The 27,033-nt window shown below is 45.4% G+C and overlaps 1 protein-coding gene across 1 annotated transcript in view; it reads right to left on the bottom strand.

Annotated features, from left to right (window-relative positions):
* The window catches only part of LOC118161667 (neural-cadherin-like), a 43,239-nt gene extending 16,206 nt beyond the window's left edge, over positions 1-27,033 (bottom strand). Inside the window, exons 1-18 of the mRNA XM_035317224.1 lie at positions 26,724-27,033; positions 21,629-21,823; positions 20,969-21,194; positions 19,894-20,098; positions 19,393-19,504; positions 16,142-16,391; positions 15,812-15,954; positions 14,238-14,410; positions 13,750-13,918; positions 12,556-12,726; positions 9,464-9,636; positions 9,171-9,338; positions 8,248-8,497; positions 5,964-6,091; positions 4,871-5,057; positions 4,570-4,713; positions 3,554-3,837; positions 1,064-2,681 (exon numbers count right to left, since the gene is read on the bottom strand). Of these exons, the coding sequence (XP_035173115.1) occupies positions 1,064-2,681; positions 3,554-3,837; positions 4,570-4,713; positions 4,871-5,057; positions 5,964-6,091; positions 8,248-8,497; positions 9,171-9,338; positions 9,464-9,636; positions 12,556-12,726; positions 13,750-13,918; positions 14,238-14,410; positions 15,812-15,954; positions 16,142-16,391; positions 19,393-19,504; positions 19,894-20,098; positions 20,969-21,194; positions 21,629-21,823; positions 26,724-27,033 (4,906 nt within the window). The remainder of the gene's footprint in view (positions 1-1,063; positions 2,682-3,553; positions 3,838-4,569; positions 4,714-4,870; positions 5,058-5,963; positions 6,092-8,247; positions 8,498-9,170; positions 9,339-9,463; positions 9,637-12,555; positions 12,727-13,749; positions 13,919-14,237; positions 14,411-15,811; positions 15,955-16,141; positions 16,392-19,392; positions 19,505-19,893; positions 20,099-20,968; positions 21,195-21,628; positions 21,824-26,723) is intronic.

The following is a 27,033-nucleotide window of genomic DNA, read 5'->3' as shown; positions in this document are numbered from 1 at the left end:
GGGACAACATTCATCTGATACTTTGCTGTACGCGGGATGCCCTGGTGTTTGACTCCTGTATCATATGAATGTAACACACAACACACTGGTAGCCTTCTGATTCTGTTTTACCTTAAAAACATGTGCTATTCCCTCCCAGAAATTAGCAGGACAGATGACTTTAACCTTCAAAAAGCAACTAAAAGAGAATTCAGACTTAATAAAAAGAGTTTCCTCAGCAAAAAGCAGCAAGGTCTGAACTTGAGAGTGAGCAGAAAACAGGAAGAACATTTTGATACAAATGTCAACAGCATCTATACAGAAGCAGTTTCTAGTGTCCCAAAATTGATATGCTATTCAATGTGCTATTGAACCACCGGCTCCATGGCAAAGAAGTACAGGGGGAAGAAATGACCTGAGCCTACATGAATGAAAGCAACCTAAAAGCTTTTTACCTGTGTGGTTTAATTTGCTGTTGGGCATATTATGTAGGGCACCAGATCACAAGAGAACTGCTAGCTAATTGCTAAGGCAAGGAGGGAAAGATGACCTCTCTCACTGCTGCAGCCAGCATTCACAGAAAATCCCCCCATAACGGCGTTTGTCAGCTGAAGGCTGATATGAATGTCTAAGGCAATTGACCTGAGTTCAAGTTAAGGGTATTCACTGATACCAAATTGACTGTTCAATTCAGTCTGTGCAGGGAACAAGGTTCTCCGAGTAATTCGGATTCAGCACAGCAACATTCTGAATTCTGTTCTTTTCTTTTCCCCTGGAATGTTAACTTTGCTGGAAAACTGCATCTGAAAACAAGGGACCATTACTCTAGTTTGGCAGAAACATGCAGAATAGCAGGCAGTTATCCTCTTAATTCAAGGCTGGCTCAGCTTCTTCCACAAACCAAGTGGCCCAGATTTCCTTTGACCTGCACACCTACTGTTCTTTGTGTGGGCTTGAGCAAACTTCAGCAGCACTTCTACTGAGATCTTAACTTACATGGAAGAGGCCAGAGTCCTCTTGTGAATCCCACAGCTGCTCCTTTGGCCTCACTGTAACACCTGGAAGCAAGCAGAGAGTGCCTTACCATCATAGCTGTAGATGAGGCACTCCATGTAACCAGCAGAATGCGGGTGGTCGTTCTGGTCCCCGATATTCACAGTTAATGTGCTGGTGGAGCTCATCGGTGGAATACCGCTGTCTGTGATCAGGATGGGCAGATAGAAGACCTTGTGCATTTCCCTGTCAAAGGTACGCAGAGCAGTGAGCTGGGCGCTTCCATTATGGAAATCCTGCAAGTGGAAGTTATCCAGACTATCGGAACTGCTGAGTAAACGAAAGGAGAAGGGCGCTCCATTAGCAGCAGTGTCTCGGTCCTTAGCATAGAGCAAAGCAGATGTCTCGTTCATTTGGACTACCTGAGGAGAAGCTGTGTTTTCCCAGACCACTGGGTTATAATGAGCCTCAAACTCTGGCCCGTTGTCATTCACGTCTTGCAGAGTCACTAAAACAGTGGCACTGCCTGCCAGAGGGGGCTGCCCCATATCTGTGGCAATAACGATGAGCTGGTATTGTGTCACTGCCTCATAATCCAGCAGTCCTGCAACTACCACCCAGCCATCACTAGCCACAGAGAACTGGCCAGCTGGGTCAGACTTGTTCAGCAGGTGGAAAGAAAACCTTCCGTTCAGGCCAGAATCCAAGTCAACAGCAGAAACCTGAACAACTTTGGTGCCTACAGGCACGTCTTCCCCCAAAGCAGCCACTTCATAGAACTGGGGGTAGAAGACTGGGGCATGGTCGTTGGCATCCTCCACGTAGATCACGCAGTGAGCAATGCTGAAGAAATCCATGTCCTCTGCTTTCAGAGTCAAATTGAACACCCTCTCATGAGGCTTCTCAAAGTCAATCCGCTTTCGCAGCCGGATGAACCCACAGTTGTTGACTTTATCTGTCTCCATGGAGAACTTGCGGTCATTGTCGCCGTCGAGGATGCTGAATGTCACCATGGCATTTTCCCCCTCATCCCTGTCCGTAGCAGACACCACTGCAACCTCGGTGTTAATGCTCGCATTCTCAGAGACAAATGCTGTGTAGATTCTTTGCAGGAAGACCGGAGCATGGTCATTCACATCAGTCACCAAAATAGTGGCAGTGCCTGTCCCAGTGAGCCCTCCTCCGTCTTTGGCCTCCACCACCAGTAGGTACCTGTCTTCCTTCTCCCGGTCCAGGGAACCAAGCATGGTATAGATAGTGCCGCTAACTGAGTTAATTGAGAACAAGCTCAGGTTAATTTCATTTTGGACATTCTGAATGATTCTGTAGGTTAGTACAGCATTTGTGCCAGCTTTTGGGTCATCGAAGTCCACTGCAGTCATCTCCATAACAGCCGTGTCTGCTGGGGAATCCTCAGGGATGTGACCCATGAAACAACCATCTGAGACACAGAGGAAAAGGGGCGCGTTGTCGTTCACATCCCTCACTTCTATGATAACATCTGCGAAGCCAGTCAGCCCCTCTCCGCTCTCATCTGTTGCAAGAACGAGGAAGCGCCACGTTGATCGCTTCTCGCGGTCTAACCTTCTGTTTGTGCTGATCTCGCCCGTGTTCTTGTTGATGCTGAATTCGCTACCGGCCCCCTGTCCGTGCAGGGAATAGCTAATGGCATTTTGATTAGCTGCTTGGTCGGGGTCTGTTGCAGAAACCTAGAACAAGCCACAGCAGGGAAGTGTTTATGCAATGGAAACCAGGAAAACGCTGTTCTTTTATTGATGTCAGTTGGTATTGTGGAGGCTACAAAAATAGCATGAAATTTAACAAGAAACATCTCTTGGTTTCAGTCACTCAGGTCAAGTACTCTTTCAATAAACATCAATGCACAGCCTAGAGAAACAAAAAGATCATGTTTAGACAGGCTAATATATTCTTCTTCCCGTTATATTTTGGGAAGAGGAAACAACTCCAGAAAGAAGTAAGTGGGAATAATCATAACAGATCTGCTGAGCATATGTTTCTTATGAAACTCCTCAGAGCTGTAATACAAAGACAAATAGGGACTTTCTCTCAGAGTGAACAGAATGCTGTGGGAACTGGGTGGCCATATATCCAAGCTGATTATCAGCACGGGACAGAGGACTCCCAGCTCCACAGTCAAAGAATATTCCCTGATTATTTTTATTTGGTAGTATAAGTGTAGCTAAAGAGTTTGTGAACTTAAACACATGAAGTACAGATGCTAACCACGCTATTCATATACAGTTCCTCAAATACACTTTCCCTTGCTTTATAGAGGAAAGCTAACTTATTGTTCAACATTTCTGTTGGTCAAGGGAGCAAGTCTATTACACAAATTCAGCCAAGTTCTCTTTATTGTCTTCTTTACTGAAAGTTACTAGCTAAATTCTAATCCCAGGGCTAATCCCTCTAATGATACTGTCTCCTTGGATTTGTGTGCATGGATGGGACTGAGACATTCTGTGTGTGTTGGTGGCTCAAATCCTGGGGAAAAACAAAACAAAACAAAACAAAACAAAACAAAACAATCAGTTTTTGCTCTGCTGCATGAAAAGCGCTTTACCTTTAGAACAAACGCAGGCAGATCTGTGAGTTCCTCCAGGACACTGCCATAATACTCATTCTCAGTGAAGACTGGTGCTTCATCGTTCTTATTCACAACATTGATGATGATAAGAGTGTGGTTTTCCCATTTTCCATCAGATGCTACAAGCCGGAGTTCGTAACGTTGTTCTTGTTCATAATCCAGTGACTGAACGATGAAGACAGTTCCAACCTCGGGTTCCACATCAAAAACTCCTTCCGCGTTTCCTGACGTGATCTGGTACCTGAGTTTGGCATTTGCACCTACAAGAGAAAGCAAATCACCACAGCCTGCACGCTCCCTAAGTGCTCAATTCAGTTCTACATGGTGGACATGTATTCAAGAGCAACCTTATTCAACAAGAACAGAGCAGGCTGTTACAATGTGTGTAGGAGATAAAACATAGGTACATACGCAAACAGAATGAGCCATGTATGTAATTCAACGCATTTGTTTATGGTAGATGGGGCGTAGGGTCTGCATTTTTATCCACAAATATAATTTGTGGTCACAGACAAATCCCTGTTTATTGGTAATGAGGGAATCGTGTGCCTCTAATTTATGTATTGTGCATTCACTTGCCAACAATAAAAAAGTAACATACTATTAAAATATTAAAAGCTATTTTTGCTTCACGTTTCCTAAACCTCCCTTTTCAAATGCCAACATTCCTTAACTTTTTTTTTCTTTTTTTACCACTGGATGGTGCTAAAATATAACAGCATCGCTCTACTTTAAGAGAATCCATCTGAGAAGAACATTCTGCCTGTACAATAGTAGTTTGCTGCAAAATGCTTAGGAATAAAAAAGAAAATCATTTGGTGCTTCAGGTTTACTTCTCTATTCACTTCTACAAATGTTTAAAGTGCTGAGTTATCTCCTGAATGCAGAAATCTGTTTTGCCCGAGTGGGAAATAACCCTACAACACTACGTACAACACACAGGAATACTAAGAGGACTTACAGAGAAAGACATGGATGGCAGGTCAGCTCACCTTCATCTTGATCATTTGCTGTCACTGTCACAACAGGACTTCCAACGTCTCTGTCCTCATCTATGCTGATCTCATACACTGACTGAGGAAATGCCGGGGCGTTGTCATTCACATCACTGACAAAAATCCTTACGTAGGCTGTGTCTAAGGAGATGTAAGATGAACAATGTAGACTAAACATGGCTGGGGTGGAAACACCTTATGATATTCTAGACAGCTGACACATCCCCAAGTCTAGAAAAGTTAAGGAATTCAGTCTCTGATGTCTTTTACCCAATATATCATTCATGACTGGTTTTACCTGTATTGGGCTGCCCATGGACACCAGGTCTAGCAGATTCTGTAGAGTCCTGAGACTGAACTTCAATTAAGTAGGAGGCTCTTTTCTCTCTGTCAAAAGATGCATGTGTGGAAATAATTCCTGTCTTGCGCTCAATGGTGAAGAACCTGTAGTCCTCACTAGCATCTTTCAATATAAAGTAGTGAACCTAAAAGGTAAATAGGTAAGGGAGGTTGCATTTTCCACTTTCATTTGTATGGCCGAGTGCTGCAACTTCTCTCCCTTCCCCAGTAGCCTCCTAGGTCCCTCCACAAGGTGGCAACACTCTTAGGAAGGAAGTTGGTCTGGACAGAATTTTTGAAGTTGTTTGCCCATTTCAAAAATAAAAACAAACAGAATTCTCTAGCAGAAGAACAGCTATACTAGTCATATCAAAGCCCATCAAACCAGTAGCTCATCTCCAACTGTGCTCAGTAGGAGACAGCTCAAAAAGTTCATGAATAGCAGAAATACAGAGAAAGTGGGGAATGACACCTTCCCTGGTGCCTCTGCAGCTCCTAGCAACCCACTGTGCTTCTGACAGCAAAGAAGCAGGGCTAACTGATAGAACAGTTTGGGTCCTGTTCAACAGGTTATTCTGCCTCATCACCCCACCACCTCAATAAAAACCCCACTCAAATATGAACAAATCAAAATCTTCACTGATGAAAGCTGTCCATTTTTTTCTCCTTTAGCAAAGGTTTGGCTTCTTCCTCTGAAAAAAAAAAAAACAAAACAGTTCCACCCCAGGTCATGCACAGAGCAGAGCCAGGCACAGTTTCACCACACAGGTTACTCCATAGGAGCTGCAAAATTAGTTACAAACCATCAGATCTCTACCAGCCAGAATTCTTTCCCAGAAGATTTTATAGGATTTTTGGAAAAGGCTCAGGAAAATAAACTGAAAATGCATGCTTCCTTTGTAACACTGCTTTATTCTAGGGCCAGGTCACTGTGACAATGATGGCCAAATGTGACAATGAGGTTCCCTGTCACTTGCTGACTGTGCATTCTCACTGATTCCGATACTAAACCTTGCCTACTGGGAGGAAAAGAATTGGATGTGAGGTCAAACCTCTCCATGTAGACCAGAATCCAAGTCTGTAGCTAAAACCTGAACCACAGATGTGCCAACATCAGCTCCTTCTGGCACAGACACCTCGTAGTTGGAAGACATGAAGAATGGCACATTATCGTTGACATCTGCAAAAGAAGATGATTGGGACCACGGTGAGAAAATGTTTGAAGACAGAACAACATCTTCATTTATTCTATTTTTTCCCACAGATTTTGCTTAGAGAATTTTTTTGCTTGTGAGTTTGCTTAGAGAAAGAACTCACACGTTCATAGTAAGAAGCAATCCTGCTTTTGCTCTTCCCATTTTCATGGCAGCTGTCAGAAGGCATTTTAAAGACATTGAGCAATTTCTGAGAGAGAGTGGCCTAATCTCAGATAAGATAGTAGCTAACAATTTGACCAGCAGTCTTACTATAATAAATCCATGAATGCCAGGACCAGGAGGCCTTTTGTTCCCAGTCTGTAAAGAGCTGGTTATCTACTGAAACCTACAGCAGAACCACTCAGAGTAGTTCATTTCAGTATTTTATTATGTGTTGATTGACATACAAAGAAAATTAAAATTGCAGAGTCTAGTGTTGACAAAGGAGGTGTGTCAGACAGTCTTTCTTGGTCTGTGCAGTGCAGAACAGGCAGAGTTGTGTTAGGCTTTAGGATCTAATGTTTGTTTAGGCAGGCAGCTGTACATTAGCCTCCCCTCACCTAAGCACTGGCTGATGTTCACAGGAGCAATACTGATCTTCTCACTCTTGTCATCCTGCCCTAAGCAGTGGGATGCTCCCTCCTACCAGCTGCCTCATGTGCTGACAATGCTAGTTTTGTTGCTCTGACAGAAAACTGACTTTCTGGAGAGAAGGGGGCTAGGTGAGCTAACAAACTGCAGTAGCTAATCACTAGATCCAGTGCAGGAGGAGTGGCAAGGAGCCTGGAGAAAAGAAAGGGCTGCTCTGAAAGTGGTCCTCTGCAGCCAGATCATATTGGATCAGATTGGATTGTGGCAATGCAAAGCCACATAATGTTATAAATGTTACACATAAAGACCACAGTGGTGGTCCTGCTTTTCTTCCTTGCCTGACCCTTGGAGAGAGCTAAACTGGAGAAGATATGTTCAGTAATTTGATGGGCCAACTTTTGATGCATTTTCTCCCTACAAGTGTTGTGTAGGAAGAGGTGAGCACAAGAGATGGGCAGGGGAGCTATGACAGCACTGACTTGATCATCCCCCTGCTCAACCCCGATGGATCTGACTGGTGTTACTCTTTGTAAGAGAATGACACCCAGAAATGTTACATATTCCCCCAAACCTTTTTGCGTTTTTCCCTAACAGCCACATATTAAGAAGCATTTTTTCTTGTGAGTAAAACAAAGTTTCTAATAAATTCTGCTAACAATAACTGCACTGTCTGAAAAACATTCTTGGACCGGGTCCACAATCTACAATGAGGCTCAGGCCCTGTCTTTAAGCACCCCTGCCTCACAGAAGGGTTTTTGTGTTAGTGGACTGTAGAATAGAAGACAACACTGTGATAAAGTGAAGCCAAAGTGTTAGATTCCTATTCAAATTACCACTTAGATCTTTCATTTCCATGGTGGTGACAAATGTTTTTGCTGAAGACTTCACTTACTCTTATTTTCATCCTAAAGGACTACAACATATTAAAAGTAATTCCACTAATGCTTCAAAAGGCAGAGATTAAATTTGGACTTAGTTTTATGTGGTTCTACAGGAGCAGAGCCTTACAAAGAGGTTTCACTGGAAGGTGGGTTAGGTCAAATCTTAGAAAATTCTACCTGTTGTAAGAACATTTTCATTTCCATTTCTACAGTTTTTACCTCAATGTTAAATAGAATATTATGAACATAACAAAAAAAACTTAAACTTATCAACCACAAAAGCAAGCTATCTGTACTGTTTCTCTTTCTATAGCGCAGAATATTTCCGTAATACACATCTCCTTTCAATAGCTTGGGGACATGTACTAGATTTCTCCTATTAAAAGAAATCTTTCTATTTGTGCTTATAAAAGCAGGTACCAGCATTGTGTAAACATTCACACAGCGTATTTTTACGTTATCACATTTCCACATTTCCTAGTTACACTTAGAAACTGTCTCAAACAGACTTTTTAACGACCATACAACTTCTTTTTGCAGCATAGAAATGCACAAAGAGTATATAGGTGTTTTGTAATTTTATGGATGTTACCTTAATTCATGCTGTTACAGTAAAAATAACAACAATACTGCTCTGAATGAGCTGTTGTAACAACAGCAGGCCTTACCTGTTACATTAACACAAACGCTGGTGAAGGAAGCTAGAGGCATCATTGCTACGTTTTGTGCTCGGACTCTCAGGGTGAAGAACTTGGTTGTCTCAAAGTCAAGTGGTTCAGCGACCAGAAGAGAAGCAGATCCATCGTCTCTGTTTGGCTTCAGGTAGAAACGAACAGGCATGTTTGCCTCTGGAACTTGACCCTCCTCCAGGTTATACGTAACCCTGGGATCACCAAGAGGGGATGTGGCTTTGATGGTCTGAAGGAGAAAAGAGCCACCACATACGGTGATGAAGAGCAGGGTTGCAAGTGCGCAGTGTTCAGTTTGATGGGGCGAACAGTGCATGCATGGCTACAATAACAGACAAGAAACCAACAGTTTACTTCCATTCTGAAGAGCTGAGTTTCCTTGTACAACATTTAGGCTTGCTGCAGCTCTTTAACTGACAGCAAATTTACCTGCCTGTAACCTTTGGCCTGGAGAAGAGAAGGCCCCAGGGAGACCTTACAGCAGCCTTCCAGTGCCTAAAGGGGGGCTACAGGAAAGCTGGGGAGGGCCTCTTTGTCAGGGGGTGCAGTGACATGACAAAGGAGAATGGCTTTAAACTAAAAGAGGGGAGAGTTAGATTAGATATTAGAAAGAAATTATTCACTCAGAGGGTGGCGAGGCACTGGCACAGGCTGCCCAGAGAAGCTGTGGATGCCCCATCCCTGGAGGTGTTCAAAGCCAGGCTGGATGGGGCTTTGGGCAACCTGGTCTGGTGGGAGGTGTCCCTGCCCATGGCAGGGGGCTGGAACTGGGTGGGCTTTAAGGTCCCCTCCAACCTGAGCCATTCTGTGGTTCTGTGATTCCAACACAGACACAGAGCACAACAGAGGAAGAAGATGAAACGAACATGAGAGGGAAGGAATTAGTCATACTTTTAACGTACCACTATCCTGGTGTCACGGATGGTGTTTTCAGGGATGGTTACCCAGTATCTGCTCTGCTCCCACCGGGGCGGCTGGCTAAGTGCACTGGTGATGGTTACGGTCAGCTCCACAGTGCTGCTTCTGTTGCCTCCATCTGTTGCTACAACATAGCAACTAATGCGAGTCGCCTATGAAACAAAGAAGATCAAGGATATTTGAAAAGCGTTTTGTACAAATTAAGAGGCTGTAATGAACCCTCTGTGATGGGTGTGAGGAGTTGGGGCTGCTCAGGGCCAGCAGGCAGTGACATTACCTGGGAGATCAGGCGGTTCACATACACCCAGCCCGTGCTGGGGTTGATTTGGAAGTACTCCACTTGATGCTCTAACACTGAATAAGTGATGGCCGCGTTCATGCCTTGGTCACTGTCATGAGCTGCAATACGGAGGAAACTTGTTCCCACGGGAGTGTCTTCGCTGAGGAAATCTTTGAGAAGACAAAGGTATTGTCAGCAGGTCTTGTCATGATTTACTGAGCTGTGTAACAGAAATACTCCTGCACATAACAATCAATAAGCACAAGAGGGATCTTCACAGGTCAGTGCCAACCGTACAGCACAGTGATGCCCTTTAGATTACTCATATCTCAGGTTTTAGTGGTAATCTGGAAGACACTGAGGACGTGGGCCTCCATGTGCCACTTCCTCGCTGAAACTAGCATTTCAGAGCAGTTAATTTCACAGCAAAGCCAGGTCTTACTACTGCTTTCTCAATCAGGGCAACACATAAAACCTCAAAATTCCCATCATAGGAGATTAAACATTTCTGTAGCAAGGCAGGTTATGAAGTATTGTCACTAACAGGGTGTCTACACTCTTCTTTCTTTCATCTTCTCCTTCCATGCCATGTTGTTAAGCAAGCTGCTGGTGAAGCAGGTTTAATGTTTCCTAGCTAAGGTCTTTGCTTAAAGCCTTTCTCAGCTCGCTGTGCCTGGGGGTACACCCCTAGCTCCCCTGCAAAACCAGCAGTGCTGCCCAGCCACCTTCTCACCTTCTCAAAGACCACAGTTTTGCCAAGAGAGGTTATGCTCATCAGGAGATGGCTAAGTAATTGCTGGCACTTATTTATCTTTTGGTGCAGGCCATATGTGACCACGTCAGCCCCAAGTCCCCACTAGCCTCTATCAGGGCAGAGCTGGGGACTGTCACCCTGACAGCTTCTGGGTGCTGCTGTCCCTCTGCGATGACATCTGGCATCACGAGGGGTTCTGTACGATCAGGATCAATGCTGAATGCTAGCGACAGCATCCCCACAGGGAGGCAGGAGGTGATCACAGAGCATAAAGCCTTGGGTCCTGAGGTCTCACTCTGTGTTTCCAGCAATCTACCTGCAACAGAGTCTGTGTCTTTGTGCCAATGGTCCTAGGCAGACCAACCCTTCACTGAACCTGCTTTTAGAGCCGTCACCTAAAAATCTGCCAGCAAAAAGCTGCACAGTTGAAATAGCCAGTGCCCAGAGGAGGAATTCATTTTGTCTTCCTGATTCCTAGCAAGGATGCCAACAGAATCATGAGAAATAGTGAGCAGTTCTACTACAGCATTTTTGAGGTGGGAAAATAAGCACTTCACACTATTTATAAAGTGGTCTGCTCATGTCTTCTGTTTTTTTCTCCCTTAATATCTACAATCTGTGGCAACGGGGCAGTAAAACTGCAAACCACCACAACTCCATGAACACAAAGTTGAGCTTTAATTAGCTTCTCTTATTCCCATGACATTTAATTGGCCTATGATTCATGTCCCTGGTATGTCAGTACAGCCAAAGCTACTCTCAGAAGAGATTTACTGGCATTAAAATAGATTATTGAAAATGGAATTTATTGCTAAGAAACACTGTAAAATATCCTTTCTTTGTGTTTAAATTTATACTTTTATAGTCAAATCCTGTTAAATCACATTGTGAAAAAAAAAAAAAGCATTCACAATTACTTGGAAGGGTCATTCTCTCTTATTTCATGCACTTCTACTTGCTGCTGGCATAACTAGCAATTACTATGCCATCCGTACTGCACAGAGATAAGCAGTTGTTTAATGCCTGCTTTCCATGCAGATGATAAAATACTTGGCTTAAATGTGGGATTTGACCAACATCCTAGTGCACAGGAATCAAGAACCAGCAGTTTCCAAGAACAGGAACCTACGACTAATGGCGTTTGATCTCGTTAGAGAGGAAGCTGTTTTTGATTCTGTGATGTACAAACATTGATTACTTACGTATACATGCTGGAAAAGTGCTACACATAAAGTGACCTCATTATCTGCATTTTCCCTGTCCCAAAGGGCTGCCTTTGCTACAGGATCTTTCCTGGTTTCCCGTGTTCATGAAAAAATCCCAGAAAAATCCACCTATTCCTTGGAAATGCCAAAGTCATCATAACTACCAAATGCAACCTTTCAGCTTCACTTCTTTTGAAAAAAATCACGGGCAGTTTCACTTGAAGAAGTACTTGAAGGTACAGTAGAAAGGTTCATCTTTGCACAAACATTACTTTTGTCTCAGGGACTTCTCTGCTCTGTCCTAAAATGCTTTTATGAACCCTCTTCATTTTAATAAGACATTGGTCACTGCTTTGCCCTATGTGACATTTCCACTGAACAGTCAAAACCTCCAAAATGGACTTGCTGTCACACACAGCATCAGCCATTTTTTGCCATTCTTGGTGAGGCAATTATGCAAGAAAAGCCTGTCATAGTTCATCAGCTAGGAAGCATGCCTGTCGTTTGTGGATGACATGAAATGTACCGAAGTGCAGGACTCAACTGGAGAAGCAGCAGCTGCAGGTAAATCATTGAAAAGCACATCGTATGGGGATGAAAAAGGAAATGGCACCAGGGCAAATGGGAAAAGTTAGCTCAGGAGCACAGGAGGGATTAGGGCTCACAGCCAACTGCAGGCTATAAGCCAAGGATTTCAGGCTGTTTGACAAGAGATAAACACAACTCCAACCTATTTGAACTGGGGCACTGTATCAAGGAGACAGATGATGACTGCTCTTCTCACCGGGGTTGTTGACTTGTCAGCTGTGATGTCATGTTTTGTTTTGGGGGACGCTGAATAAAAATTCAGAGTGCAGAAGAATGGGGCAGGGAAAAGCCACAGAGGAAAGGGATCGGATGTGCCTGGTTCGTAAGACTGAAAACTGTAATTGGTTTTGAGAGTATTGCAATAAATAAGGCACTAATGGCATCGCTTAATTCTGCCTTCTTCCACTGACGATGAGATAAGCAGTAACTGGCTTAGCTGGCAGCAAAGATTGGTCTTTGCTGACCGTCATTAAAAACTGACCGTCATTATTAGGAACTACTAAAGAGGTTCATGTTGTGGTAGTGGAGAAAACGTCACTCACACTGATAGCGACTGTTCTCAAACTTGGGATCGTTGTCATTGACGTCAGCGATAAAGACGGTGATCTGACAGACGCCGATCAGCGGCTCCTGCGCTTGGTCGGTGGCGGTAACAGACAGCGTGTGCTCTCTCTGCTTCTCGCGGTCAAAGCTCTGCGTGGTGGTGATGACCCCTGGGAACACAGACACCTCGGGACTGAGCCTGCAGAAAGGGACTGGCGCTGCTCCTGCACAGGAGGGGGCTACAACTGCACGCAGCACAACCATAAAGCTCAATCCCTGGCCAACCCTGCAAGGCAGGGCTTGGACCAGACCAACTACAGGTCCTGCCCCTCCTCTCTTCACTTGCCAGATAGCACCAGCGGTCTGCAGCTTTCTCTCCTGCCCTGCTAAGGAGCTTCAGTCTGGGCACCTTGTTACCTCACTGCTAATGGAGCACAGGAAAAACTCCTCCTTGAAGAGGCCCGTCCTCCTTGGAACTGCCCGTCTCTTAGGGCAATTGCACTGGTAGTCCAAGTAACTGAATATTTGAAAGATAGTTCATTATTGCTCTGGGGAAGAGTCACATCACAGGAGTCTTAAGTGATGTAGTCAGTCATCCCCACATCAGGAAGCAGAGACTGCCTTGTTGAATAGATTAAAACAGGGTAGAATCATGTAGCTCAGTTAATAAATTGAGCATTTTTCTCCCTGTCTTCACCTTTTCCTCTCAACTAAATGAGTCTCTCCCTGTCTCGGCTCTTTTCTTCTGGTTGTGAGACTTTAAAGTGGCCCTCTTGGGGCTCCTTCCAGACCTACATCTGCACTATGCTCGAGACAAGGACTCTGCTTCCCTATTGTTGGCTTCTCCAGTCTACTGGGGGGTCCTGGACACCGACATGCAAATATCCCACTTGCCTGTTTTGACTACAGGAACATCAGCAACTTTTATAGCTCCTTCATCTGAGATGCATCAAGACTGTCACTGTCCTCAGAATAGCTTTTTACCTTCACTTTGATCTGGGGTTTGTTACCTTACTCAATTTGCTATCTAAGTCACTATCATCTTAACTGAATCTATATGCATGGTTACCCACTTCCTCTAATTTCTTTTTTCAGTATTTATTTTATAAGCTCTTATGGCTAACCGACAGTGGCCCTCTCACTAGAATACAACAGCATTTTCATTTTATCTCAGTAACCTGAAAGCCCCTGACCTGTGTCTGGATCAATGCTGAAGCCCAGGGAAGCTCCGTCGCGGTGCATGAGCCCGTACTTCACCTCTCCGTTAACGCCGAGGTCTGCATCGTAGGCTTCCACCTGCAGCACGTATGTGCCTGGAGGCTGGTTCTCCAGAACCCAGGTGCTGTCGCTGTAGTAAGTGCACTAAAAATAAACCCAAAATCCAGCCCTATGTATTACACCAAGCCGCATGAATTAGCTGCACAGTGGCAGCACATAGGAAAACTCAGAAGAAAATCACTTCTATTACTTATAGTCACAAAGAATTCAAGCTCCAAGGGAGAAAGAGGATGGAAATAACGAGAATGAAGTCTTTGTTCTTTAAGCATGAAGAAATGTGTTTGATTACAGACTCATTCAGCTTTACACAGTCCCTTCAGCCCACCAGCTATCATCAGGAGCCAAGAAGGATTTATAAGCTCAGCTACGATAGGAAAAGAATATATACAGAAAGACATCTTACCTCTCTGAAGACAGGCTTGTTATTATTTATGTCGTTAACTCCTACAATAACCTCAGCAAAACTGCTGAGAGGGGTGGGCCCCCCCAAGACGTTGTCATCTATGGCAGTGATGTTCAGAATGTACTGCGGCCCTTTCAGGCTGGGCAGTGGGCTTCGGCGGAGTTTAATGATACCTGAATTTGGAAGCAAAGTGCAATTTCGTTTTACCATGTAAACAAACAAAGTCAAGAGAGCATCACATTTCTCTGCCACTGTGTTTTAGGTTCAGTTTGTATTTTGGTTGCAAAGCACAGGATTCAATCCTCACTAGATCACATCAGATCGCACGGTCTAATTCTAGCTGATATGAAGCATCTCTACTTGCAGAATATATCAATATGGTGATCCCTTATGATTTTTGACATACAGGTGAAGCAGTCGATATAAACTAGAGGATATCATAGAATCACAGAGCAGTTTGGGTTGGAAGGGACCTTAAAGACCACCCAGTTCCAGCCCCCTGCCATGGGCAGGGATACCTCCCACCAGACCAGGTTGCCCAAAGCCCCATCCAGCCTGGCCTTGAGCACCTCCAGGGATGGGGCATCCACAGCTTCTCTGGGCAGCCTGTGCCAGGGCCTCACCACCTACATAGTAAACAATTTTCCCTTTCTACCTAATCTAAACCTACCCTCTTTCAGTTTAAAACCATTACCTCTTGTCCTACCACTACAGGATCTTCTAAAAAGTCTCTCTCCATCTTTTTTATAAGGCCCCTTCCAGTACTGGAAGGCCGCTATAAGATCTCCCCAGCACCTTCTTTTCTCCAGTCTGAACAACCCCTTTCTTTGTAGGAAAGAAAACATTGCACCCTTTGTGTGACTGCCAGCAGGGAGACCTTTGGAGGAGAAGAATGGATATAAAAAGGAGGGAGATAGAGGCCAGGTGGAGTTTTTCTGTGGTATCTTCTCTCTCCTGAACACATTCTGCATTGCCAGGTGGGGCTGTCCTCATGCTTAAGAACCATTGTAGCTAGAAAAGTTAGCGAAAAGATTTTTATTTTCCTGTCAGTGTTTTTAAAATGTGTTTGCTTTGTGCATTCAACAAATGTACCTGCAAAGAAAAGCCAGTCAGTTACTTCTCTTTTATTGAGCAGTACCATGCTTCATGAATAAATGCAAAGATTTAGGTGGCTTAAGGACTACTGCTGAGGTAAGATGCCATTTATTATGAGACAGTCAAAACTAGGCTGTAGTCACTTGGCAGCCCTGTATTGTATTTAGTTTAAGTAAAAGCCATTCTCTTTTTAGGATCCATTCTCTCCCATGCTGAACTTGAATTTGGTGTACGGAAATTAAAATAGAAGAGATTGCTTAGAATTAATACATATAATTTTATCTTCCAAATTTGTATTTATGAGGCAATTGCTGTAGACCAAGGTTGTAAATGGGATAGGAAAAAGGGCACTTGGAAAAAAAGTTACAGGAAAATTAACAACGGAATTTTAAAAATTGCTCTGAAAATCTGCCTGAGAGTAACCTGAAGATAAACCAGAGACTTGCATTCACTTATTACTGTTGTAAAACCTTTCTTACCTTTCTCACTATCCAGTTCAAAATTGCCCTCCTCGTTACCTCCAGCAATTAGGTACCGCACCCCATCTCCATCAGGGTCCTTGGCCCGGACAGTGGCCACCAAGGTACTGGGACCAGCATCTTCTGAGATGAAAGTTCTGTAACTGGTGCATGGAAGGAACAAATTGGAGGGCATTTAGTACCAGCTTCTAAAGCTTTTACATTACCAGTGAAACCAGGGGGTACTTACAGATGTACAAAAAAAAAAAAAAAATAGTAATAATTTAGCCAAGTGTTACCAAGGTCACACACAACATCTGTAAAAAGCAAAGCAAATTCAGGGTGGCTTACATGGGCTGGGAGAACACAGGAGCCTCGTCGTTCACGTTGGCCATTCGAATGCGCACGGACGCAGTTCCTGTCCGAGGGGGATGTCCTTTATCGACAGCTATCACCACGAACTCATACATATGGTTTGCTCGCTCAAAGTTCAGCCTCTGGTTAGAATTGATGACCCCGTGGCGCGTGATGGAAAAATCAGTGCTCTGGACGAAGTAGGCGATCTCCGAGTTGGAGCCAGAGTCGCAGTCTGTGGCAAGAACTGTTAGGGAACACATTTAACATGCTGCAGCAGGGCTTTGGTTATGCTATTTCCTACCTAGTAAGCTTCAGATAGATTTTTTTTTGGAACAGACATCAGGCAAAAGTTCATAAAAAGCCATCATAAAGGCCTTATTTGCAGTAGGAGGCTGGGAACTCAGCAGGAACCCGGGACAAAACAAGCAAGACAGCTCTGCCCCAGCCTGGCTGCTCGCTGCAATGCCCTGAGAGCGCAGCAATCCCAGCACTGCAACCTGCTTTGTGCAAACAGCAGTCAGCACTGGTAATTAACACGCAATCAATATGCACATTGTTTGAGCATTATCAGTCACAAATTGTGTCCTCACTCTCTCTGGGGATGCCGTTCCAATTTAATTAGCTCCCGGCAACGTTATAGCTAAAGTACTTTTTAATTACCTGGCGCTTCGAGGTATAAAGAGTGCTTAAACATTCCTCCTCGACAAGTGTTTGCTCAGTACCCACGGTGTCCCATCTGCTCCAGAGCAGCAAAGCAGCAGAACAAAGAGCGAGAGCTTACATGTTGTATCAAAAGTGATTTGAAGAGCAGGAGCTCACCTCTTTAGTTACCCTGCCATTTTTCTAGCCAGACAGTGAGGCTTTGCCTCATACTGGTATTAAACCACCTCCTCATTTGACCAGGAGGATACGATTAGGGCTATCTCAGCACAAAATAGTCTTGTGGAAGGCATAGAAGTGACGCCAGTGCATGTAAGAAGCACATGGACACACTGACAGACAGCTCAACGAGGTGCAGAAACAGAGACCCATAATTATGAGAATATTCACTCAAAATAGGAACAGAGAAGAGCAAGATTTCAAAAAGAGCAGTGAAATATCATGTTAGTTACTCAGGAAAACAACAAACAAACAAACCAACCAACCCACAACAACAACAACAAAAACCACCTCTGCTTTTGGAAAGTTACTCATCTCAGTATAGAAGGTTATTACTGTGGTTCTAATTTCCTGTTTAACATCTCAGAATCCATTTATAGAAGCACATTTTATGTGCTCAGTGATCATACCTTTTTTTTTTTTTCTTTTTTTTTTCTCCCTGACAAATAGGGAACGTGATGCTTGCACATTACACAACCACCCCTTGCTTCCCAATAGCAACTGGGAGTTCCATTCCCATTCCATTCCATCCTGCAAACTGTCCTGCACTGCAAACACATTCTGAGGATCGTAGAGCAAGCGCAAGCAGGTCTGTGCTAACTCTGCCCATACTTTGAGCCATCTCACTGCAAGCTAACTACAGTTCAAAGCCTGGTATTTTCACACACAGTTGCCAGCTACAGCTCTAAGCCTTGCTTTGCTAGTGCAGCTGAAGAAGTTCACTGGCCCCTGCTGAGCACAAACCTCTGTGCTTTTCAGAGCATCCTTGTGTGCATCCAGGCATCCTAAAGCACGTGCAGTGAGCGTAAATCCGCCTGTAGTGACTAAGCAGACAGACTGACTGTGTTAGCAGAGCATCAACACTACAAACACGACACAAACCAGCCTCCCAGTGTGCTGAAATAAAAGTGTTTGATGACCAAACCCTGCGTTTACATCATCCACAGGTTTAACAAGGGGCACAGGTCATAGTTTTACCCAGTATTTACCATAATATACCCCATAATTTACCCAGTATGGCAAGACAAACAAGCTGGATGCGCTTATAAAGCTTACTGCACAGCTTTGCCATTCTGCTTGATTTGGACGTGGGACACATTTTTTTCCCACAGTTGGGTGAATTTTAATCAGCTTTACAAGTCTCACGGAGAGAACAGCATTCATCTTTTCAGAGAAAATCACATGCTTGGGAACTTCTAGCAGTTAATCGTTCTGATCAACTGGCAACTTATTTCTTCCCATGAGCCATTAAACCAAAAATGAGCTGCAGCAAGCTGTGGGCTCTCTTGATAACTTTGCAGGGAAAGCAGTCCCTGCAGCTCTGCTATCGGCATGTCACCACGCAGGGGAAACTAAGCTTCTTATCACCACTGTATCCTGTACACGTTCAGCTTCAAATTCAGGAAACTTCCATTTTTGTCATCAAAAGACACGTCCCAGACGTGAACATTTTCACTGAGACTCGCCTTGGTGCTCACCCATTTTAGAGAGTTTATCACCGCCCCGAGTCTCAGCCTGCATTCCTGTTACCTCACCTGCCCGTGCTTTGGTTTGAATACTGACAGCGAGCACATGTGCATTTTCCTGGTTTTAGGCAGAGCACATCTGTGCTACCTGTCACATCATGATGGGCTATGTCAGATCTGGAGACATCTTCAGAGACGTTCAACCAACACCAGAAAAACAGGTTGGAAAATGGACTTTTATTCCTATTTTTATTGGACTCCATAAAGTGAGACAAAAGGTGCAGTGCCATCCACGTTCAGTCCTTATCTGTGTAACCACAGGATTTTGAATGTGACTGTGAAGTTTTGGTTGGAACTTGGGGTTTAAAATTATTTCCAAAAGCTCCATTCTTTTCAAGTGGATAATATTCTGAAGGAGGGTGGGTTTTGATTAGATACAAGGAGGAAATTCTTTACTCTGAGGGTGATAGGCACTGGCACAGGTTGCCTGATGAAGCTGTGGATGCCCCATCCCTGGAGGTGTTCAAGGCCAGGTTGCTCCCAAAAAAAGCATATCTGCCCCCCTTGTGCAGATGCATCAGCTCAGGGCTCCCTGCATCTCACTGCATCACCAGCCCTCTCTGGTGCTGCTCTGCCTGGTGGCCCTGCCTCACATCAGTTGCAGCAGCTGCCGCTGGACCAATGCATTCAGCTCCATCCTCCCCTTAAGACACTTATAGATCTACTTCCAGGATACCTATAAAAGCCATCTACAGACCCCAGGGAAGGACGCAGTCCACATTTTACAAAGTCACTGCTCGCTGTGACAGAGCATTTTCTCACGGCAGAAACATGAACCTGTAACACCAACTAATGGGGCTGAAACGAGACTGAAGCGAGAGGTACCAGGAAGGTGCTCACCTTGCAGTAGAGACGTTCCGACAGGAATGGTTTCAGGAATGTTGTCCCTGGTGTAAATTGAGTGCTGGAATTCTGGAGAACAGTCATTTTCATCTGTGATATGGACCATGACCTGAGACAAAAGGACACCTTGAGAAGGAATTTTAGTTTCTACGCTCAGGAAAATGTGCACCTCACCCTGGATATAGCCTGGGCATTCACTGGAGGTATGAGGATGGGACATTAAACATTTTCTCACACTACAACACAGAGAGATGTCATCTCCTCCACTTCCAAGTTAATGGGAGGCACAGCCAAAGCCAAACAACAAGAAGTATTTCATTGAGCCTAAATGACCCCAGATCAGAGCCCAGACTTCTGCCTTGACCACAAGACATCCTGCCTCCTGAGTACCACCTCTCTTCACAAATTTTCTGGACTATCCACGCTTGTAACTCGCTCAGCTCATGAGGTGATGGAGCTGGGCAGGACAGCGGGTGGCACATGAAGCGATTCCCATACCTCGGTCACGCTGCTCAGCTCACTCTCAGCTTCCGTGGCTTTCAGGAGGAGGTGGTAGAGGTGGTGCTCGCCCTCAAAGTCCACGGGCTGGCTCAGGTGGAGCTCCCCGCTCCCCTGCCTGACGCTGAACAGCCCGCTGGGGTTCGTCAGCAGCGAGTACGAAAGGGGCTGGCTCTGGAAGGAAACAGCTTCGACCACTGCTATTCTGTAAAGAGGGAGAGAATAATCCTTCGCTTCAACACTACAAGGAAAGATGCCAGGTGGGTACCTAGAAGAGCGAGGAGTGGATGATAAAAGGTGGATTCAGGCTGGAAGTCCCTGTGCTACAGGAAGCACCCTCATCTCTCACCAAACTGGTCCCTGACACAGCAGGGCTGGGATAAAATACTTTTCAATCCCCTTCTAACACAAAATCCCCTTTACTTCCCCTAGGTACTCGTCCTAGAGCTTTACAGCAGATTCTGTTCTGCTTCAGTTATATAGATAACTGCTACACTTCTGACTTTCTTTGAAGCTTTAGATTAAGAAAAGGAGTTGGTTCAGATGGATAGGAAAAACAGTAAGCACGGGGCCTTTTCAGTTGCTGCTGTCCCCCCTTGCAGGCAATGAAATGAATGCTTGCCTTTCTACCATGACTTATGCTCAGAAGCTCCATCTCTCACACCAGTCTCTGGCCAGCATGACAAAACATTCTAAGAGCCCCTTAGCGAAAGCTCCAGGGAGGGAGACCAATTTCCCTCCATTCCAGTTGGTCTCTTTTAAAGAGCAAGTGTCACATCTACAGAAGCATTTCCTACTTCACCAGGTTATTTGGAGGTTTCTTATTCCTTAAATGCCCTACAGTGTGGCTCCACCTGCTGCTGGGTACCTTAAAACCCCATGCTGCTCTCAAGCAGCTGAACAGACTCTCAAACACCAGAAAAAGGGTAATTTATTTTAGAAAGCACATCACAGTTTTTATAGTGTAATGCACAAACACACACGCATAGCCCTGAGAAGCAACAACAGGAAACATTCCTTTACTGGCCTCACCCAGATGGCAGTGAGGGAGCTCACCTGACAAAGCAGGACTTACTTTTCTCCCACCGGAGTGTTTTCGGGAACAAACAGGCTGTAGGACATGTTAGTGAACTGCGGAGGCCGGGAGCCTGCCAGGACGGAGATGGAGGCATAGGGGCTCTTGTTGCCATACTCATCTGAGGCTTGCACGGTGACCACGTACTCCTTGTTCCATGCCAGAGGCAGGCCCGTTGTCCTGATAACCCCAGTGTCTGCATCTACTTGAAACCGCTCCTCACCACCTACCAACGTACACAAAGCTGGTGTGAAACACATCCCACAGCAAGAGCGTTTGCATCTTCAGTGTTTTAAGGTAAGCTATCCTCGAATCGTCTACCTATATCCTTGCACGTGTTTCTTTTTCCCTCTCCTTATTTCTTACACCGTGCTGTTGGCTGGTGCAGAGTAAAAGAGACAAGATTGTACAAAAACCAGAGCCTTAAGCTAACTGTAAGGCTGCAATCGATTTCAAAATAGATGTAAAGCAAAGCAGGGGGCACAAAGAAGATTCCCCTCCACATATCTATTTTACCTAAAGCACCCCCACCTTCTTTACCTGCTGTATCTTGTGTCCCCCCAAGGGATAAAACCTACCGACTAAAATGATAAAATGGGAAATTGGTAAGAAAAATCCGCAGCTTGGCAGATGTTTGCCATTTTTTCAGACTGGACCTACCTGCAACTAGTGTGTAAGTCAGGCCAGCGCTGGTGTTTTCGCTGTTACTGTATCGTGCAGCGAGCTGGTAGACGAGGGTGCCTTTGCGGGCGTCCGGATCAACGCGTGCCAGGTAGGGGTACGGGTACATGGCCCAGGACAGGAGCTCCTCCTCTGGGGCCAGCAGGGTGACGTGGCAGAGGTACCAGTCGTCGTCTGCAAGAGATGCACACACTGCTGGCAGCTTGTTCACACACCCAAGAGGAGGACTCGAACTGCACTGACCGAAGTGGGTTTATAATGGAAACCGCTGGGAAGCCGAGAAGCAAAAAATGTGCCGACAGATCACACCTGGGAAATAATGGTGCTTATTTTGTTTACATCCCCTCTGGCAAAACCATATGAATGTAGAAGAGATAACACAGCGTGCGAGGATGTTTCTGAAGCACTCGGTTCCACGGCACCAAGGCTGGGTGCTCGCACAGCGCCGTACTGGGCTCTCGGTGGAGGAGTTACAGGAGCAGGGCAGGGACAGAAGCTCCAACCCACTGCTCAGCCCTCCCCAGGAAATCTGTGCCCGAGAAGCAGTTCCTGTCAGCCTCCAAATCGTGGCTAAGGAAGTCTTGTAATCTTCAGGACTGAAACACAAAATTAGTTTCTAATTACCTGTTTTTTCCCTCGAATTAAAAATAAATAATTAATTGCCAGGAAACACCTGGTGCACTGAATAAATTAATAAACTTCCATCTCAAATATCATAGAAAAAATAAGTGGTTCTAGAAATCCTATTAATGCTTGCCCTACAAATTTGCAATTTTCTTTATGAATTGCATTTTATGAGAGCAATTTTTAAAAATGTAATCAAATAGACTGAAAACTATGAAAAGATCAGTGTGTTTTGGTAGAAACAAAAAGGAAAAAAAAGGGGGAGGGGGGCTCATTTCTTTAGGTTTAAGTTGCCTTCAGGCTGCAGACCTCCCTGCAGACAGAGCAGTTACCGAGGCAGCAAGGTGCAGTGCTTGGTGGGCAGGCAGCTTGCACAAAATCTGTTTGTCTTTAACTTTACACATCATCATGAAGAGCAGGGGAAATTGTTGCCTATTTCCAAGATCCTCCTTGTTGTTTTGTTGTTGTTTTGTTTTTATTCCCCTGTTTCAAGCACCGTTCACTTCTCTCACTCAGATTTGGTCATACACCTTCCTCATAAACCACCTAGGAAATCATAAATCAGACTTCTCAGACTTAGCAGTTTATCATACTTTTACCTAACTAGATGTTGTATGGCTGCAAGCCACACTTGTGCCCCAGTTTCTAGTCATTAGCCTTGACTAACAACAGAGGTTTTTTTGTTTGTTTGTTTGTTTGTTTTTTTACCATTCCAGCTGCTTTTGAACACTCCAGTCTTTGTTTTGCAGTTAAGATCAGTCCCCGGTACTCCAGTACTACCTAAGGATGGACCAAGCATGGGTGTCAGATTCTCATAAAGCAGCTCCAAAACAGCCCCTAGCACCAAAACACCTGCAGCCCAGTCGTCACCAACTACACAGCATCCTAGAAGAAAAGCACTGGATCTGAAAAAAAATAAATACATATGGACATTGTTTATGAAGGCTCTTCCATGTGTGTTCTTGTGCCTTTCAGAAATTTCCCCAAATTTCAATATCCACAGGAATGATCTACTTAAAGAGTATTTAAGCTTATAACAGATGTCTTATGAGAATAATTCATCTTTAACTAGCATTCATCGCTGGTTTTACAAATGCCTTTGTGCCTACAGAAGTGATATTTACTCAGTCATGCTGCCAGCTGTGCCCACTCTCTCCTGCCCAAATGGCCTTTGAATCCAGTGGCTTACTCGTTCCTACAAGCCTTACGAAAGCCAACAGGGATCCCTAATAATGGTTCACTCTGAGGGAAAGCAAAAGATAAATTAGTTTTCACATGGTCTTGATGAGTGGACTGGTGCAGTTCCAGTGCAGCACGAAAATGACAGGTCAGCTCCACACCAAACACTGATAAGAGATTGTAGAGGGTGAAACTTCTGTTAGTGAACAGATTTTGTGCCTCAGAAATACTCCTAAGGTTTGGGTAGAGTGCTCAGGGGTATCATATCCCCTAAAACACACTACCTTGCCTACTGGGCTCCGTTGCATTAGGTAGGTATGGCCATATCTCGAAGGCAGGGCAATATCCTTACCATTGGACCTGATGCTTGTTCCATACACACAGCATTTATTTCCCCGGCCAAAACCTCCACCAACCCACCTGATGTAAAGCAGATGTACCCGTAGTAGTAGGCACAAAGCACGCCTTACTCTGCTGGTGACAAGTTCTGGTTTTGGGTCCTTCCATCAGCAGTGTGCAAGCAAGAAGTGTACAGTGACAAGAGCAGAACCTCGTCCTTTCCATCAGCCCATTTCCTAAGATGATGTTTTTTAAACGCTTTTCTTAATCTTTCTCTTAAATTTTTATGCACCAATTGCTGTGCTGGCACCAAAACTTTAATGCCTGCACTGAAATGCCTGCGTGGAAGCCACCAGCACACGCAAGTGAGGACAGCCTTCAAAGGGGAGCAGCGACGCACGGATGGGATGAAGATCAGCTCCGCTTCGGGATCGTATTTCCAAAAGCAAAGGCTGTTTGCACACCTGCCTAGGTACGAAGGAATGGAGAAACTACCTGTGCAAACTGGATTTGGGGCATCCTGCCCTGCAGCACCAACATCAGCCACACGCTGTGCTCGTGGGGTGGGAGGCAATGGTGAGGGCACGCAGGGATATTTCTGGCAAGGTGCAGCATTGATCTGGGTCTGAAACAATTTTTAAGTGCCTTCCTGTTGCTTTAATACACTGACATCTCAGAAATATGAAATCATAGGCTGTGTAAAGAGAGTTAGCAGGCTTGCATTAAGGATAAAGGGCTGCATATTCTCCTTTGGAGATCTCTGCTCTTCTCTTTATCTTGTTACAACAAGGCATCTATTTAAGTGATGAGAAATCCTTACGTACCTTGCTAGGAACACTTGTAACAAACTTTACATTTACCTCTTCACTTTTGAAGTTTTTTGCTTGTTTCTGATCTCTACGTGTTACCACACATTCTTACCACTTATTTATTGCCTCTGGGTCACTACATATTTTTACCATGAGATTCTTCCAGAGATACAGACAGACAGGGTAACACAATAACCTTCATCCTGGGGCTTGCTGTTTTGTCTAACGATCTCTGGCTGTTAAAATGGTTTTACGGTTCAAGCGAGCCAAGCCTTTCCTCTGCTGGCACCTGAACTTGAAGGCATAGCGGTGGCATCCACATATGGCTTTAATCAGTCCGATAGTGGGAAGAGAAAACAGCAGCGTGACCCCCGGGCCTGACTGCCAGGTCAGATTTCTGCTTCTGGTCTCAGGTTTGGTTTGCTCTAAAAATGTTGGGGGGTGCCAGGAAGAAATGGGCTATTTGGGCATGAAAAAACTAAGCTGTATCTTCACTGGAAATCAGAGCTGGCAACATACAAGGTTACTCATTAGTTTTCACAGAGGCTGCATTAAGCAGATTAAATGGCTTTACCTTCCAGGTGGGCATACTGGTGGATGTATTTTTTCTTTCAGAAAGCGCAAGGAACTCGAACTCCTTGATGTTTGAAAGTGTAATATGGGCTAGGTGCGTTTTCAGGTACTTCAGGATCTGACAGACATCTTTTTAAAAACGTAGCTTGCTGTCGGTGAGTCGCACGGCTCGCTGCTTATCAGGCTCTACCTACGACACCCCTGGCGAGGAGCGGGTCCACAGAGCCCTCTCTGCCCTGAGGGCAATCCCATGCCCATCACTGCTACTGCTAAGTCAGGATTCAGGAGGCTGCAGTACTCTGTACGCACATTTATTTCAGTATTTCAACGCTAATACCTCATCTTCTAGGTCTACAGTGACACACTGCCCTGTGTTACTGCCTTTTCCTTGAAAAGAAAAAGCCAACACACAAACATCACTGGAGAAGCAGCAGGCGTGAAATGCCTGTCTCCACTCATACCATTTTTACGTAACACATGGCAATTAGTGAGGGTCTGATGGCTTCGTTTCTCATTTAAAGAGAATGAATTAATGAAAAGTTGGGCGCATGTCCCATAGTATTGATTGCTGTGTCGCCCACTGTTAATTACATTTGGTAAGCGGCATGAGGAGAAACGAGGAGCAGGCAAAAGTTAATTCTGCTTGGCTTTAGACAGTTCACCAGATTGCTTCAAATGAGAACAGGATGCTCAAAGCCTCCAAATGTTGTCTTCATGTAAAATAAGCAGGTAGAATGAGATCCCAAGTTCACTACTGCACACATTTGGGAGATCGTTTTTATTTTAAAAGTGGCTCAAAGGAGTGACTGAATGACCTTGCCCCACTTGATCATCGAATTCCTTTCTCCCTGAGGCTCATCTCTTGTCAATACTTTATCGGTGCACAGACAGGAGTAAAAATACATCGTACCGCACTGCGCCGGAGAGGACAGCACGGCTGATTTACACGACGCTGCCCACAAGGTTATTTGCTTTCGTTAGGGATAAGCAAGGCGGTCAAACAGCACGCCACCCTCCTGGCTTTGTGGCTTGACTGAGAAGTTCTGCTTTGAATGTCAGAGGGTTTCTTAAGGTTCGGGGCTGGAAATACTGCCCAGCATTTTCACCGTGCTGATTCCCAGCTGTGCAGCCCAGCGCTCCCCTGTGCGAACAAGTCTCTTAACAGCACTGGGATTCACAGCCTGCACACGATGGGAAAGAGATCACTGCCCCGAGCGCGCTTCAATGTATTTGTTTTCCTTCTAGCTCTACGTCTCACAGTTCCCAGCCATTACAGGCTGTATAAAACACCTACAGAAAGCCCTACAACCCCCCTCTGCAATGAAGCAGTGCGAGAAAAAGAAAGAAATGCCATCCACCGATGCTGTCAGCGACCCAAACCTCTGCCAAACTCCGAGTAAGAAGAGCAAAGCAGCTCCAGGGGATGTGCGTGTGTGTGTGGCTTGGGGTGCTTGTGGCACCTTCATCCCCTGTCAGACCCCATCCCCATCCCCTGTCAGACCCCGAACATTCACCGCAGCGCCCAGACGAGGGTCCCGGAGCCCCCTTACCTCGTCCCCCTCCTCTGTGCACCTTGACGAGCGCCTCGGCGCCGCCGCCGGCGGGCAGCTCCCCCCTGAGGTAGAGGCGCCCCGAGGCCCTGTCCACCCCCAGCGGGGCCTGCCCGGGGGCCGCCATCTCGAACCAGCCGCCCGCCTCCCGGCCCGGCGGCAGGGTGAACACGGTGTCGCCCACCCTCGCCCCCGGGGGCAGGCGGGCCGCGTACCGCCGGGGGCCGGGGGGCAGCCCGGGACCCCCCAGCCCCGCGGCGGCCCCGCAGAGGGCCAGCAGAGGCGGCAGCAGCACGGCAGCCCGCAGCAT

The sequence above is a fragment of the Oxyura jamaicensis genome, chromosome 2 (genome assembly GCF_011077185.1).
Source record: "Oxyura jamaicensis isolate SHBP4307 breed ruddy duck chromosome 2, BPBGC_Ojam_1.0, whole genome shotgun sequence".
Classification (NCBI taxonomy): Eukaryota; Metazoa; Chordata; class Aves; order Anseriformes; family Anatidae; genus Oxyura; species Oxyura jamaicensis.
This window is presented reverse-complemented; position numbering and strand designations above follow the sequence as displayed.